Consider the following 15,702-nt stretch of genomic DNA (forward strand, 5'->3'; position numbering starts at 1 on the left):
TCTGCAGCGTGTTTCGACGCAAATTGTGACAACATTCGCAGCGACGACCTCTGAGCGCGGGTTTGTTTGCTTCCTCAGCCAGATATTCATTGCCTACTTTAAGAGTCTCTCAACGTGACTATAGTTTGAGCTGCCACTCTCGGAGCAGACTGCGACAGCTTGCAGCAAGCCTTCATGGCCATGAACGGCGAAGTCGCTCACACGACCAACGGATCTTCTCAAGCTCCCACTCCGAGCACAACTGACAACGATCTTTCGCAACTACGAAAAGCCCTCGACACCGCATACGATTCTCACACGTCCGCCGAGCTTCGACAGCAAGCAACCGCTCTCCTCGATGAAGCCAAACACCATCCCCAAGCTCCTACCTATGGTTTCCAGCTCGCTGTTGAAAAGTCCCACCCGCCAACTCTCCGCCATTATGGCCTGTCCATGCTCGAGTTTTCGATCAGACACGTTTGGGACGAGTACGACCAGCAACAAGCCGATGAAATCACGCACCTTGTGATACAGCTCGCTCGGAGCATCAGCCCACGGGATCCGTCGTTTCTTCGGAACAAGATAGCACAGCTATGGACAGAGCTGGCCAAGCGGTCCTGGGGAGATGGATGGATGGACATGGACCATCACCTCGTCGCGTTCTGGGAGACATCTCTGGAGCACAGAGCCCTCGTCCTCTACATTCTGGAAGCCCTGTCTGAGGACATCTTTATTCGGGAGGATGCTGCAGCTGGTGTGCGAGGACCAGACTTGGGCAGGGCCTGCGTGGACATATTCGTCCCGCAGGCGGTCCTCCAAGAACACTTCTCAAAGCGAGAGACGGGACCACAGGTTCGAAGCGGAGATCAAGGATGGATCATGAGGCTGTGTGAGTTTTTGGGCCAATCCCTCGGCCCTTCCTGGCCGGACGACCAGATACGCTACTGTGCAATCCGGTCCTTAGGTGCCTTACGAGCAGCTGTGGCATGGGTCATGCCCAAGGCCATCTCAGTGACCCACTGCGTCGACTACTTCTGTCAGGCGCTTGAGTCACAGCCGGACGTAGAGCTCAGAACGGTAACTATGCCCTTATCATCAATCGGATCAGGGAATATTGCTGATTTATCAGGCGGCTGTCGAGGCTATGCAGGCGATCTACGGCCGGCAAGGGCTGCACGACGATGAGTTTCTCGAGCTCGTTTGTCCCATGTACTCACCGGCACGCATATCTCTGTTCACCGATGTCTACAACTGGTCAATTACAGGTTGGGATGTTCATGACCTCGATGAGGCCAAGTACACGCTTTGCAAGAAGCTCTCCGAGGTTTGGCCTACGTCTCCTATAGTATCATTCCCAACTAATATACGCAGCTACTATCAACCTTAACAAACTTTGTCGAGCAGAAACCACATCTCGTCCCGAAAGGGAGCGCTCTGCATGCCCTGTTCTCTCTCTCATTCGAGCTGTTGGGACATCCGAGCCTAACCGTCTCGATTCCTATCCTCCATTCATGGACAAAGTTGCTGAGAGGTCGGATTCTCCAAGACTCCGAGGTCAGCCTCTTGATCAGAGGCCCCTTTCTCGAAATTTGTAGCCAGAGACTTGTGCGTTACGAAGCCTTACCTGAAGACTGCACTGACACAACGTTTCTGTTCCTCAACGAGGACTTCGATACCGTACCTGAGCGACATGCGTTCATCGGCAACTATCGACGGTACTGCGTTGACATGGTCGAGATCATGGTTCGACGGATGCCGCCTGAGGCCATACCGCATATCCTGGTGCGGGCTGATACAGTGCTAAAGAACCTTTACCAAGGCCAACCGCCTTTCTCAATGCAAGACTTTTCCAAGAGCTCACCAACTATGCTCCACGCTGAAGCTCAGGTTACTGTGATTGATGCCGCCCTGAAGGGCTACCTCAAATGGCTCAGCCGCGATGGGAGCGATCCGCAGCAGCGAGAGAGCGACCGGAACATCATAGAAGACAATCTTGAGCAGTGGTGCAGCAGCGTGCTCGCGACTGAGATACAAGACCCTGAACTCGTGAGAAAGATAATTCAGCTAACGGTGACAACGTCGGCCAAGGCTTTGCCAACAAGACCAAGTCTTGCCGGAACAATCCTGGAGTACATCATCAACATACGTTTTGACGACAACGAGGCTTTTCCTTTGTACTCCGAAGCGGTCAAGAGCCTGGATTCGACGTGCGCATCAGAAATGCAACGGCTTGCTATAGCGTTCCCTGACTTCTTCATGAGCGCCTACAGTGAGCTCGAGCGCAAGTTGGAGCAGGTAATGAGCTCTCGTTTAGGCGACAACGACCGCCGTGCGTCGGGCTTCAAGAGTTTCTTGTTCATCATAAACCAACGATCCACTCCGAAAGACGAAGCCGAACGGTTGGAACGGCAGAACCGGCTTGAGGAGGCTTTGAACGCAACTGCTTTATCGTGGCAGAACCCTGAGCTGACCGAGGCCGGAAGAAGCTTTGACGGGTTTCTTCGCGTTCTTGGGCTTGATCAGTTGCCTAGCTTCTTCTCGACGCGACAGCTCCACAGAGTAGAAGACTGGTCGGCACAGCAGCTGGATGCGGAAGGCCAGGCGCTTCAGAACCATATCCTGGAGAAATGCCAGAGGTTACCGCTGCGCTCGACGAAGCATTTGCTTGCCGCGTCGACGGAGAAAGTACGCGAGGACAGCCAAATCTTCGAGACCGCGTGCGAGCTCTGGTCGTCCAAGCTCCCCAGCATTCTTCAGGCTCTACTCCCGCTCATCGCCCAAGCCCAAGCCTTCCACAACATGGACAACTGGTCACAGTATCCAGAAGAGATGCAAGTCATCATCAAGCGGGTGCTCACCGACCGGTTCTGGCAAGCCGGGATATCTAGCGAGAGCAGAGATGACTTCTTTGCTAGAGTTAGCGAGTCCAAGACGACGTTCGAGGGCTTTGCCTCCACGGTACGCGGAACTATTAGGCAGATCCGAGAGACGTCCTTCTTTATTCTTTATGGCATGTCGCGCTTCCGAGACTTCTTCTATGGTATCCCTGGGCTACCTCAGGGCCTGAGCGAAGCCCTGTATAAGGATGCGCATGCACTATCGACACATCACTTATCAGTGCTTTTGAGCATGTCGAACAGCTTGATCGAGCAGTGCCCCGTCCATCTCCGGCCTCATTTCCTACCACCTGTGGTCGCAGGACTTGCCTCCAAGCTGGACATGAAGATTTCCGCCGAATGGGATTCCATCAACACAAAAGTCAGCCAGTCTGGGGACAACGACAACCTGGGCGATGAGATGAAGGCGGAGAGTATCCTGCGCCAACTCACCTTCTCCTCACTCACGCTCGTCTCCACCTTGCTCGATTACCCGCGCACCGGTAAGCAAGTCTATACATTCGAATACAGCCTCATCAGCGGATCTTCCGCGCCGCTGACCGTCTCCACACCACCAGACCTACCACGCTCATCCCAAGCTCCGCACCCTATGTACAAGTTCATCCTTGCGACTCCCACCGCCATGGAGCCGCTGCTCGTCTTCCTCGCGCACGCCCTCACCTTCCGCGACACCCGCAGCTGCAGCCTCGCGGTCCGCATCCTGCGCGGCACGCTCCCCCACTACCGCGACGCGTCGCCCGTGCGCGACTTCCTCGCCTTCGACGTCCTCAGAACGGCCGTCACGTCCCTGCACGAGCCCTACTTCGTCGACGTGCAGAAGGACCTCGCAGGGCTGATTGCGCAGATCATCCGGCTGGACCCCGAGACGGCGCGGGGGCTGATCCTGAGTATGTCCGGCATGAAGGAGCGGGCGGCGAAGGTGGAGCGGGCATTTGAGGGGATTTGCGCCGAGGGCAAGGGCGAGAGGCAGCAGAGGGCGCTGGTGCTGGATCTGCTGGGCGATATTAGGGGCGTGGGGATTCATGAGATGGGGAGGATTGAGCGGCCGAAGCGGAGGGAGAAGGTTAGAGAGGAGTATATGGAGCCGGAGCAGACGGGGATCGTGAGGGGGGAGGAGGACTTTGAGGGCGTGCAGGATATGTTTGGCTGAAGGACAGGTTTGGAGGGCTGATGAACTTGCTTGAGGAGAGGAGAGCTGGCGGTAAAGAGCTACTCTCGGGCTTTCCCCTGACGGCGTTGCCTGTGGGATCAGACCGGCAAGGTGGTAGGCATATGGCTGGTTTCTGCGCTCCGATAGCCTCTTCTATTGCGTAGTTGACTAACGTAGCCGGGCTTAATAGCATTTAATGAGCGAAGTCGAGCTGATTCAGTTCCGCTACACGTGTACAGCTGGTGCCAAATCCCCTGACTGCAACCACGGAAGTCACATTTGACACAAGTCTGTAGCGTCTGTGGCGCCCTTCAATTGCCCCTCCCGCATCATGAGACCCTTGTACGGCTGCCCCGCCGGCGACTTCCACGGGGTCACGTCCGGCCACGCCAACGACATTCAAGCATTTGCAGCAGTAATAGCAATTGCGTCGGCCTCGGTGTCCAGAATCACGCCGCCGAAATGCATGCCAGCCTCTCACCAGGGCTTGAGTGGAGCTGCATCTCGCTTGGCCAGCGAGATCTGGTGGGGTCTGCAGAATGGTGATGTCAAAATGCGGGCCTGCGGTGCGTCATGGCCATGGGATTTCTCGATTCCAGTAAACACGGAAGATTCTGGCGTGTAGTTGAATATATCAGCTGAGCCCTTCCCCGTAATATCTTCTTCCTCTTCATACAATCCGCTCCATCCAACTACCAATTTCTCACAACCAACACCTCCACAACCTCCCCCCCAAAACACACAACACCCAAAACACAACCGAACAACCTACCCCCACCCACCGCAACCATGCCTCAAGAACTCAAAGCCGAAGACGTCAACTCCAAGACCGACCCCTCTGTCGCAAAGCAATGGGACGACTCCAGCTCCTCCGAGACCAAATTCAACGACCTCTACGCCATCACCGACAAGCTAAAGGTGTGCCTCCTGGGCACCTACCGGCAAGGCACAGGTCCCGTATCGCGCAGCATGGCCATCGGCAAGCGGGTCGGGCCGGACTTCCTCTTCCTGGCCAACAAGCACTCGCAGAAGTTCTCCGACCTCGAGGGCAGCAAGGAGACGCAGATCACCTTCCAGAACTCCAGCTCGCAGGACTGGGTCTCCATCTCCGGCACCGCTACCACCGTCGACAACTCGGACCCCAGGATCAAGGACCTCTACAACCCGGGCGTGAGCGCCTGGTTTGGCGATCTCGGCGATGGGAAGCACGATGGCACGCCGGATGACCCGAGGATGGCGCTCATCGAGGTCAAGGCCAAGTACATCAGCTACTGGAAGGCGCAGGTGGGCTTGCTGGGGTATGCGAAGGAGGTCGCGCAGGCGGCGATTACGGGCAAGGTTGCGGATGTGGGCGTGCAGAGACATATGATGGAGGATGAGATTGAGCAGGAGAGGAGCAGGAGCTCGTAAGGCGCTGGAGGGGCTTGGTGAGGGCGGGATGGATTTTAGTTTGATATCGCGGTGCTCTAAAGCGAATGAGAGCTTGCATCCAACCGTACACCTTGCAGTTGTCGTTTGTTCACGTTAACATGCGGTTAGGAAGTATCTTGTTGTCTGTGCTTGATGATGCACTAAGCCTATGTCTGCTAAGTGATCTATGAATGCAATCGTACGGCCACTCAAGAAGCCCGTAAGAGAGAGTGAGAAAGGGAGACAGGTCCTGGTGTGTGTGAACCCGGTCATGAGAGGAAGCTCTGACGCACTCCCAATAGCAGGAGGATGCTCTAAGAGGACGCAAGAGAAGCGAAGCAGACGAACCGCTAGAGATGGAGTAGAGATGACCCTGCGAAGAGAGGAGGGGGCCCAGCTCAAACTGATAAGTCCAACACCAGCATGAAAGCGAAAGGATACCCAACGCTCTCTTCTTTCCCCAGAGCAGCCGGGTCGCTCACTTCTTCTTAGGACGGATCCTCGTGCACGCCACCATCTGCCGTACCACATCCATCAGCTCCGGCTGCTTCTCATCAATCCTGTAGTACCACTGCCTATGCACCAACGGCCCAGTGTGCTTATCCTCCGGATCCCAAAGGTTCGTGCACTCCTGCATCGCAGCCCGGAATTTGATCCAACAGCCGATTTCAGCGGCTTGGTGCAAGGCGTGCGCGCCACGTTGCGCCGGGACCCCCGGTGGCAAACGGAGCTTGAGGTGCATCTTGGCTGTGTGGAAGGTCAGCGCAAGGTAAGGAATAGGATAGGAAGACAAAAGAGAAGTCGCAACGTACTTTGGTGAGGGTAGCTCGTGATGCGGATCAGAGTGTACCGCAGCGGCTTGTCCGGCGCAGATTGGCTGAGAAAGACGGCCTTCTGGGCTGGCACGTCGACCCAGAACACGCCGGGCTGGCCGTTGTGGGTCGCGAAGACTTGCTTGGGCCCGCTGCCGGTGGTGTCGGTGTAGGCTGCCGACAGCGGGCCGGCGACATTTTCTAAGGGACGCCAATTTCCGTAATATTCTGATATCGTAGTTCAGCGACGGCTTCGGGCACAGGAAATGGAGAGAAAACTACCTACGGTCTGCTTCGTGTTTCGTAGGGTCTTTTTGAGCACGGTTTCGTGCGCCGGGCACCTGCTCTTCAGTTCCAGCGGGAGCGGCTGCTTCTTCCGGCGGGCTGAGGGAGATTGGTTGCACACCTCCGTCTGGGTGTTCACTTACGTCCGGGCTCGGCGCTTCCTCTTTCGCGGCCGACTCTTGGATAAGGTTGCTGCGGTTTAGGGGGGCTGGGGAAGGGATTCGCGATGCTGCTGGTGAAATTGTCTGAGACGCACTCCAGGGTGGGTTGTAGGCCAGAGCAGTTTGCGGGAAGGCAATCGGCGCATCATGTCGAGCGGCCGGACTTTGGTGAAAGATGTTGCGGTTTGGGAGGCCGTGAAATATTGATTGCGAACCAGATGGTGCTGGCGCCTGAAACGCACCCCACGACGAGTTGTAAGCCGGTCCATTGTGCGGGACAATCGCGGAACCCTGAACCACGCCCCATGGTGGGTCATAGGCTGGTCCAGTCAGCGGAGCAACCTGCGGTACATTACACAAAGCGCGGTATGCCCTGTCCAGCTCCTCCCGATTGCTAAACCGGAAGTCAGGGAGACCGTTCGGCTGATTGATTCCCGAGCGAGGGAGACCATTCGATGGCCAGGCAGATCTTGATGGGGAAAACGACTCTGCGGTATGGGCACTGCCGGGATTGTAGCCTAACCTTAGACTGCTTCGGACCTGAGGTTGTTCATCGTCATCGGAAAGGTAGTCGTCCTGTAGATCTACAACCTCCGCTGAACGCTGTAGTACTGGAGGCATAGGCAGTTCGTTGAGCAAGGTTGCTGCATGAAAATCGACTGTCTCTTGATGACTCGGGTTGGCGAGATCTGGATCGTTCGGAGTTGGCGTTGCAGCGGCCGTGGCTGCCGATGGAGACGAAGATGATTGCTGCATCTTGCCAGGTCGAGAAGACGCAGATGTTGCTAAGGTTGCTGTTGTAGTCTGAATCTCATTGGCTTGTCTTCGAGCTCCTAAGAACGATAGTTCTGACGCTGGGTCACCACCTCAATCGACGATCTATGGAAAAGGGTTGATGGAGTGAGGAGATGGGCGACTGTCAAAGACTGAGAGGCGATATCTACTGACCAAGTCTGTGACTATGAGTCAGCCAAAATCGGTTTGATGTTGGAAAGCGACTTTGTCAGTGGAGGTGGTTGAAGCTGATGCGGACTGTACGAAGGATTCGTAAGTGAAAGAGTGGTTCGTGGCGGAAAAGAAAACAAATAAAATCACGAAGAGTAGACTGAAAAGATCCTAAAGATCAGCAATGAATGCTGATGCAAACGCCACTTCACTCTGCCCGCATCTGCTACGCAGCTTCACAATGGTGCTCATTGGGAACAACCAATTCACCACGCCAACACCGACATGAGCTTTTGTCGACAAGCTCACATTCAGCTGGCTCACTGCTCTTCAATGCATGCTATCACGGCCGGCCGACATCTTTCTCGGATGTGCTTGGTGCGACTGTTGTGGCCACTGTCAGCCGGAAGTCGTGGACGGAGTGCGTGAAAGATTGGAATATCCGATGCGTTGAGAGAGTGTTGTTTTGGCATTCTGAACTAGGGGAAGTTGCTCATTGATGGATCGAGCATCACCGGGTTACCCTATGTTCGATATCTCCTTTGGAAAGTTTAGAAGCTTAGAGAACATCATGGAGGGAAGAAGTCGAAGAGACACAAAGTTGAAGTCTGATTGCGCTTGGACGAACAACGTCTCAGAACGGTAGCTGACAGAATCTTGAACATAAATCTGGTCAGTGAGGCTCCATGCAACCAAGCCTATCTCAGTGTCTTGGTCAAACACGAGGGTTTGAAGTCGACAAGCGAGACCCCGAACACACAAGCATCTCTTAAGATTAGAAAGGCATTCGGACTTAGACGTGATTATGGCTGAAGAGAAAGCTCGATGCTCAAAGCTCCACCATATGCGAACGCCTACGAACGACCGATGGCTTGAAATACTTCTAATAACGCTGCAAGTCGAGTTTACCGTCCTCAAGTTCCCTGCTGTCATGATCTCTGGCCCAGCAAAGGTTTGACAGTCACGCAAGGTCCCCCCACCGTTCTACTCCACGTCGCATGAGCACCATGTATAGGCGGATGTCTCATGTTCCCTAAGTCGTTTAAGTTGTAGTTGAGATTGGACTTTCCACGCCGTTCCTAATACTTTCCCTCCTTCGCACGGTACCAGAGCGGGATAGATCCCCCACATCTTAATGGCAATGCCCGCCACAACTACTTCTTCTGCCACAGACACTTCTTCAAGCCTAAGGATAGCCTGCAGTACTTCTGGGTCTGTTAACGAATCATAGAAGAAGAAGAAGCACGGTTGGAACGGGGGCTTCTCGGCTCCCTCCAGCTTACAGCTGCCATCTGCAGCTGCAGCAAATTTGCGTTCTGGGACAGAAGGTGACCGCTATGAGCCGAATGGATCGGAAGGCGATCGAAGGGGATGTGCTGAGGCCTAGGCTGCAGATCTTGAAGGAAGAGGCGGAGGTGGAGGGGACATAGCTGTGGTTGAGGATGGTTCTAAACCTTGTCTTCCTGTGTCTTGGAATTTGCTGTCTTCGTGAGAGTTATCGGACATGTCTGGGCTGCAATGGATGATAGAGATGACCGGAGATGTCCAAGCTGCCACGTGATCTGGAAAATTGTGGTCCGGGCGCAACATCTCGAAAAGGAGCGTTCCGAGAGGAAAGCGGAAGTATGAAGATAGCCCCTGAACCATACTACCGGCGTGTGCGTGACACGCGTGCATAGAACATCTGGTGGTAACACTGCCAGAGAACGAGTATGTAAGTTGCAACGTAGCACTACCCATTGCTCGTCCAAAGGTAGAGAAGTTTTCTTATTCATTCTGCTTGTCTAATTTCTCAGAATCGTGCCGTTTTAATCCAATGCTTCCCGCAGTTCGAACTCATAATGCTGCATTCAAAAGCAGCCCCAGACGGTTAGCTTGGTAGCCGTCAGCGTCATCAAAAATCCACTATGGCCCCCCCGAGTGATCCTACGGCTTGGGAATTTGCAGCGTCTTGCTGACCATCAGACATCCGTGCAAGACGAAAATCAAGGCCAACGGGTGAAACTCAAGTGGCGTTCCCTCGAGAACCGTCCCTAGTGGTATGTTCTCATGAATCCACCCCTTGCTGACGCAGTATGCCATAAACGCGACCTCTCCTAGCGTCGTAGGGATCGGCGTGCCTTCAAAGTATTTTGATTTTCCAGTGGCGTCCTTGGGCAGCATTGCGACAGTAACATTGAACCGCGCGAGGCGAGAAAGGCCGCATAGGACGAACACGGTCAGGAGGAGGTGGTCGAGAGGGCTACGGAGACCGATAGCGAAAGCCGCGGCTGCTGGAGACATGCCGAAAGAGATCTGGTTATCGCGTTGGTATTAGCCGTATCCCGCTAGTGAACATGGGGCACGCCATACCAGATCAGCTAGAGAGTCGAGCTCTTGGCCCATCAGAGAAGCCTTTCCTCGCCATCTTGCGACCCTGCCATCCATGAAGTCAAAGAAGAGACCAAGAGGCTGTAAGGCGAGCGCGGCCCAGAGGTTGGAGTAGTCGTTCGGCGCGCCGAGACAGTAGCGCATGGCGGAGAAGATGGACATGACGCCGCAGAAGCCTGGGATGGCGTGTCAGCAAATCCACGTAGCGCGTCTGTAAGATTTTGTCGTACCATTTAGTTCAGTAATCAGATCCGCAAGGTGGAGTGCTCTATGGTGAATTAACGCATGACCCGCGCTATTATTGGGAGCGCTGTCGGGTACCTCATAAGAGAGAAGTGGCCGGTATCAGAAGACAACAGCTTGACCTGCTTGTCTTTGGCTACACAAGGGTCAACAACATTCTCTCGGAGTAGCAGATGCCAGTCCTACGGGGCTCTGACACGGCCTCCGAGGCTTTTTGCTCGACGCCGTTCGGGGCGGTTCTTCTTTGCGACATGATGACCTGCGTTGGTGTATGAGAGTACACGCAGTATGTTGACAATTTAAGTGAAAAGCTAGGTGGAGCGTGGGGCAGCTGGGAAGGAAAACAAGGTGTTGCGAGACGCTAAGGGTCCTGTTGTTCGGCGGCGGGTGGGTGGGTTGATGCGCGCCAGCGGCGAGACGTCATCCGTGATCGCCGTTGCCGAGACCGGATTTTTGAGATTGAACCCTTGCAGGCGCGGCCGGGTCCAGGTTTGCATGGTGCGAACTGGCAGTTCAATCAAGCATCACGTGTCGGGATCAACTAACTCGCGGTAGTGCTTTCGAATATGGTTTGATGAAAGCTCCTAGAACAAAACAGAGCACCCCTCGATGGTTATCTGCTGTACAGACCAGCCCACTCTGCGCCCTCAACGCCGTCCATGAACCGTGATTGCTAAGCCTCGTTGTTAAGAAGCTTAACCTCTTCCTCTGCTGAAGCCTCTGCTACCGCCTCTGGGTGCGCCGCGGCCTGGACTGAAGCCGCCTCCCCTTCCACCTCCAAAGCCCCTGCTGCCACCTCCGAACCCTCCGCTGCCACCTCTTCCACCTCGGTCGCCAAAGCCTCCTCTTCCTCTCGGAGCGCCTCGACCTCCACCTCGCATGCCTCTGCCTCCTCGAGCTGGGCCGCCTCTCGAGGTGCCACCTGCGCGCTTAGGTTTCGGCGCGCCTGGTGCGGGCTTCGGTCTTGGTAGGAACCTGCAAGGCCGACTTTTAGTTTTGCCAACCCTTCAAGGTCTCCGGATTGTCTCACTTCTCTAGCGGCAATAGCTTGTCTCCGCCAATGTAGAATTTGTCTCCGGATTTGAACGAAGTCGCGACGATGCCTTCTTGTGGTTTTATGGTGAAGTAAACTTGGTTGAGGGGGCCGAGGATCTCATCGACTTTGCCGATCGCGGTCTGGAGGCTCCAGTCAGCTCCGTTCTGACCAGTGCATCACCGTGAGTCGGCTTGCCTTGTTTTCGAGATATATCGGCGCATTGAAGTAGGGTATCTTTGTGTTGATCGACTCGCACACCATCTCGCCCTCGCATGCGTGGAGGAAAGTGCCCATTTCTGCTACACCTTAGCCCAGATCCTTGAAGATCTACACTGTCCACTTCGAGCGCACCTAGAACCGAATCCGGGGGCCCGTACGATTGCTGAAACCCTCCACGACCTATGGAGTGTGAGCTTGCGCCCTGATAAATATGCGCGTGTACAGATCTGACCTCCGCGGGCTCCGCCGAAACTTCCACCTCGTCCACGAGGAGCACCGCCCCCGCGACCACCGCGAAAGCCTCCTCGAGACGCCATTGTGTAATTGAGTTGGGTTTGAGCGCAATTTGTTCGTCCGTGTATCCTTCGCAATATTTCCGATTTTCCTCAGAACTCTGAAGCTTGCCGGAATAACAGTTTCGCCGGGAAACGCGCCAAGCCGCAGTTTACAGTCACCAACTTCACAATCTCGCATTCGGTGGATTTATATTCGTGTCAAGGGGCACAGATTGCCCGAGACAAACAACATCTGAAGTGACTAAAAAGCTCTCCTGGTATCCAGGTGTCATATCTCCAAGATCAACCACCTGCTGCAAAGATGGAAGCAGTGAAAGACGCCGTAGAAGGCGTCAAGAACCTTGCCGTCCAGGATGGCCAGAAAAAGCAGAAGAAAGAGAAGAAGCCAAAAGGCGCTGATAGTAGCGATGCGCGGCCCTTGGAGCTCAGTCCGCCGCCTGCCTACTTTGATCACCGGATACGGATTTTTGAGGAGCTAAAGGCCAAATACGATGAGGAAGTTTCACGAAAGCCCCATGAACCAGTCACAGTTACCCTGGCCGATGGCAAGCAGCACGTAGGAGAATCATGGAAGACCTCCCCTGCGGACATTGCTAGAGGAATCAGCAAGTCTCTGTTTGAACGTACTGTGATTGCACGTGTGGATGGGGAGCTTTGGGACCTGGAGAGGCCTTTGGAGAAGAGCGGTCGTCTCGAGCTTCTTGGTAAGCGTTGTGCCATGGATCTGACCTGCACGTAAGCCAATGCTGATTCTTCAGACTTCGAGGATCCTGAAGGCAAGAAGGTATTTTGGCACAGCAGTGCGCACATCCTGGGCGAGGTACGTGTATGGCTGTTCTATAGGAAGGATTCTCAATTGACCTCATCAAGGCAGCGGAACGGAGGTTTGGTTGTGATCTCTGCATAGGACCCCCAATCGAAGATGGCTTCTACTACGAGATGGCGCTGCCAGGCGGCGAAGTAGTACAGCAATCAGATCACGACCCGTTAGAAAATCTTGCGAACAAGATCGTCAAGGAGAAGCAGCGGTTTGAACGCCTGGAGTTGTCCAAGGAGGATCTTCTAGAAATGTTCAAGACCAATAAGTACAAGCAACACATCATCAAAGATAAAATACCTGACGGATCGTCTACTACTGTATACCGGTGCGGACCCCTAATAGATCTCTGCCGAGGTCCTCACGTTCCGAATACTGGCCGAGTGAAGTTCTTCAAGGTGATGAAGGTAACAATTGCGAACACACACTTCAGAAAGCTGATACGGTACAACTGACACCGCTGTAGAACAGTGCATCTTACTTTCTTGGCGATGCCAACAACGACTCCTTGCAACGCATCTATGGTGTTTCTTTTCCGGAAAAACAGATGATGGCCGAACACTTGAAGTACTTGGAAGAGGCCGCTAAGCGTGATCACCGCAAGATTGGCAAGGAGCAGGAGCTCTTCTTCTTCCATGAATGTGAGACCTACTCTTCTTCTTCTCAGGCCTGTTATTGGTTTCAGTCTGACTTGTTTAGGGTCTCCTGGTTCCTGCTTTTTCCTTCCACACGGCATGGTTATCTATAATGTAAGTCCTTATCAGAATCCCCACAATCGGCTGTTCCCCTTCGCGTATAGACTCTTCAGCACTCATCAGAAGTATTGGACATGCACAAGCAAGAATTACGTCTGGCATGGTCTATGACTGCCGGGGAGCAGATGTCTGGTTCATGGCCCGCCTCAACCCTGTTGGGGCATCGCGGCGTGCTTTTGCTTAATGTCGATCATATGCTTTTCTTCAATGATTCGTTAACCTTTTATCTTCAGACCCTCCAATCTTTCCTTCGCTCGGAGTACTGGAAACGTGGGTACCAAGAAGTGTCGTCGCCGAATATGTACAACGCTGCATTATGGAAACAGTCGGGACACTGGCAGCACTACAAAGATGACATGTTTACGTTCGAAGTCGAGAAGGACCAGTGGGCGCTGAAACCGATGAACTGTCCAGGCCACTGTCTGCTGTTCAGCCATCGGGAGAGGAGTTACAGGGAGCTGCCCATGCGGATAGCCGATTTTGGTGTATTACATCGAAACGAGGCTTCTGGCGCCCTTAGTGGTTTGACTAGGGTGCGGCGATTCCAGCAGGATGACACGCACATCTTCTGCACGGAGGAGCAGGTAATATATCCGCAATGTGTGTGCAAGATCTGATTACTGACAACCCTTCCAGATCGAGCAAGAGATCACCGGCCTGTTCGACTTCCTCCGCACTGTCTACGGCAAGTTCGGCTTCACCTTCAAGATGAAGCTGTCTACCCGACCAGACAAGCACCTCGGCGACGTGGAGACTTGGGACAAGGCCGAAGCACGCCTAAGCGCTGCGCTCGACCAGTTCACAGCGGAGGGTGGTTCACAGTGGCAGCTCAATCCCGGCGATGGCGCCTTTTACGGCCCCAAGATCGACATCACCATCTCGGACGCCCTCAAGAGGGATCATCAGTGCGCTACGATTCAACTAGATTTCATGCTACCAAGACGGTTCAACCTCGAGTACATGTCGCCTGATGCGGCCGCCGCGAAGCCGAAATCGGAGGCACCGGAGAGCCAACCACCACCACCTGAGCAGTCAAAGGAAGATGGGAAGCTGGATGCTGTGGAGAAGGAGTTGACGCCTGGCTGTGCACGTCCGGTCATGATCCACAGGGCCATCTACGGAAGCTTCGAGCGTTTCATCGCCATCCTAACCGAGCACTTTGCGGGCAAAGTAAGTTTAAATCAAGCTCGCGAACACCGTAGATTCACAATGCTGATGAATCAAAGTGGCCGTTCTGGCTGAGCCCCAGACAAGCGCTCGTCATCCCTGTAATGCCAGCCGTCAATGACTACGTCCGCGAAGTGCAGCAGGTATTCAGAGAACGTGGCATGCACGTCGACATCGATGTATCCGGCAACACGATGGCGAAGAAGATCCGGAGCGGGCAACTCGCGCAGTACAATTTCATCTTCGGTAAGCATTCCGTTCCGCCATCTACGAGGAGCGTGGTCGGGAGCTAACTTTCGAATAGTGGTTGGCGCCGCGGAAAAGGACAGTCGCACGGTTAATATCCGCAACAGGGATATACCCGAGACCCAGAAGCTGGGCGAGCTCGTGCCGCTGGATGAGGCTATCAGCAAGCTGGAGGCGCTGCGGGAGAGCAGGGCGCTGGAGAATAAGATGTAAGCACTGATGGCGAGGGCGATAGGCTGGGGGTGGGCATGGTGGTATGGGGGTTTCTGCATCGCATCCGGGATGGAGCGAATCACGCTTGGGCGGCAATACGCTCATGGCACACATAGAGTACACTGCGTGCTTTGGTCTTCAGGCTTGTAGAAGTGAGGCTAAGAAAACACTATGAATGCCGTTGAGACATTCCCTGCTATCCTTGCTACCCCTTCTATATGATTGATTTGCGGGCCTGGTGAGTCATTGAAGATGAGTATGCCTGAACAGCACGACGAGCCGTCAAAAACAATTCGGCCAGAACTCGAACCCGAGCTAAGTGGAGCGTTACAGCAAAAGGATATGGACACGGAAGTTGAACTCGGTCGGATTTGAACCGGCGACCTTCGGGAGATTCCTATCTGGAATCCGACGCGCTACCATTGCGCCACGAGTCCATGGAGTATGCGAGCTGCATATAGATTATATATCATAAATCTGTTGACAGAGCAGAGTAGGTTTCGGTTTTTGCACTCGGCATGGGGTCTTCGGGGTGTACTCACCCGCTCCATAGCTTTTCTATCCAGAAGACGAGGTAATACCGATCTTGCACCGCGATGTCTAGTACTAAAGTCGCTTACAACAACAAACTTATTAAGACTGACGCTGCAAATTAGCGCATCAACAGCTTCTTGGAGATAACCAAGATGTATATATTTATA

General features: G+C 54.1%; 6 protein-coding genes and 1 non-coding gene across 7 annotated transcripts; 3 read left to right on the forward strand and 4 right to left on the reverse strand.

Annotated features, from left to right (window-relative positions):
* Positions 1 to 174: 174 nt before the first annotated feature.
* On the forward strand, positions 175 to 4,026 carry W97_06058 (uncharacterized protein; the record flags this gene model as incomplete). Its single annotated transcript, XM_007784070.1, has 3 exons — positions 175 to 1,056; positions 1,109 to 1,303; positions 1,351 to 4,026. 3 exons carry the CDS (start codon positions 175 to 177, stop codon positions 4,024 to 4,026), a joined length of 3,753 nt encoding a protein of 1,250 aa, XP_007782260.1.
* A 789-nt stretch (positions 4,027 to 4,815) lies between these two features.
* W97_06059 (uncharacterized protein) lies at positions 4,816 to 5,436 on the forward strand (the record flags this gene model as incomplete). Its single annotated transcript, XM_007784071.1, has 1 exon — positions 4,816 to 5,436. One exon carries the CDS (start codon positions 4,816 to 4,818, stop codon positions 5,434 to 5,436), a length of 621 nt encoding a protein of 206 aa, XP_007782261.1.
* A 478-nt stretch (positions 5,437 to 5,914) lies between these two features.
* W97_06060 (uncharacterized protein) lies at positions 5,915 to 7,450 on the reverse strand (the record flags this gene model as incomplete). The annotated part of the gene is made up of 3 exons (XM_007784072.1): positions 5,915 to 6,183; positions 6,249 to 6,476; positions 6,535 to 7,450. The coding sequence occupies 3 exons, from the start codon at positions 7,448 to 7,450 to the stop codon at positions 5,915 to 5,917; spliced, it is 1,413 nt and encodes a 470-aa protein (XP_007782262.1).
* Positions 7,451 to 9,565: 2,115 nt separating this feature from the next.
* Positions 9,566 to 10,505, reverse strand: W97_06061 (phosphatidylserine synthase; the record flags this gene model as incomplete). The annotated part of the gene is made up of 5 exons (XM_007784073.1): positions 9,566 to 9,934; positions 9,992 to 10,185; positions 10,240 to 10,277; positions 10,331 to 10,388; positions 10,439 to 10,505. The coding sequence occupies 5 exons, from the start codon at positions 10,503 to 10,505 to the stop codon at positions 9,566 to 9,568; spliced, it is 726 nt and encodes a 241-aa protein (XP_007782263.1).
* Positions 10,506 to 11,278: 773 nt separating this feature from the next.
* Positions 11,279 to 11,582, reverse strand: W97_06062 (uncharacterized protein; the record flags this gene model as incomplete). The annotated part of the gene is made up of 2 exons (XM_007784074.1): positions 11,279 to 11,428; positions 11,469 to 11,582. 2 exons carry the CDS (start codon positions 11,580 to 11,582, stop codon positions 11,279 to 11,281), a joined length of 264 nt encoding a protein of 87 aa, XP_007782264.1.
* A 522-nt stretch (positions 11,583 to 12,104) lies between these two features.
* W97_06063 (threonyl-tRNA synthetase) lies at positions 12,105 to 15,001 on the forward strand (the record flags this gene model as incomplete). Its single annotated transcript, XM_007784075.1, has 9 exons — positions 12,105 to 12,507; positions 12,562 to 12,623; positions 12,674 to 13,027; positions 13,087 to 13,261; positions 13,320 to 13,369; positions 13,609 to 13,959; positions 14,012 to 14,545; positions 14,602 to 14,788; positions 14,847 to 15,001. The coding sequence occupies 9 exons, from the start codon at positions 12,105 to 12,107 to the stop codon at positions 14,999 to 15,001; spliced, it is 2,271 nt and encodes a 756-aa protein (XP_007782265.1).
* Positions 15,002 to 15,357: 356 nt separating this feature from the next.
* Positions 15,358 to 15,438, reverse strand: W97_06064. The gene has a single exon. It is a non-coding gene; the product is annotated as a tRNA-Trp (tRNA).
* Positions 15,439 to 15,702: the final 264 nt, after the last annotated feature.

This window comes from Coniosporium apollinis (assembly GCF_000281105.1).
Source record: "Coniosporium apollinis CBS 100218 chromosome Unknown supercont1.31, whole genome shotgun sequence".
Lineage (NCBI taxonomy): Eukaryota > Fungi > Ascomycota > Dothideomycetes > Coniosporium > Coniosporium apollinis.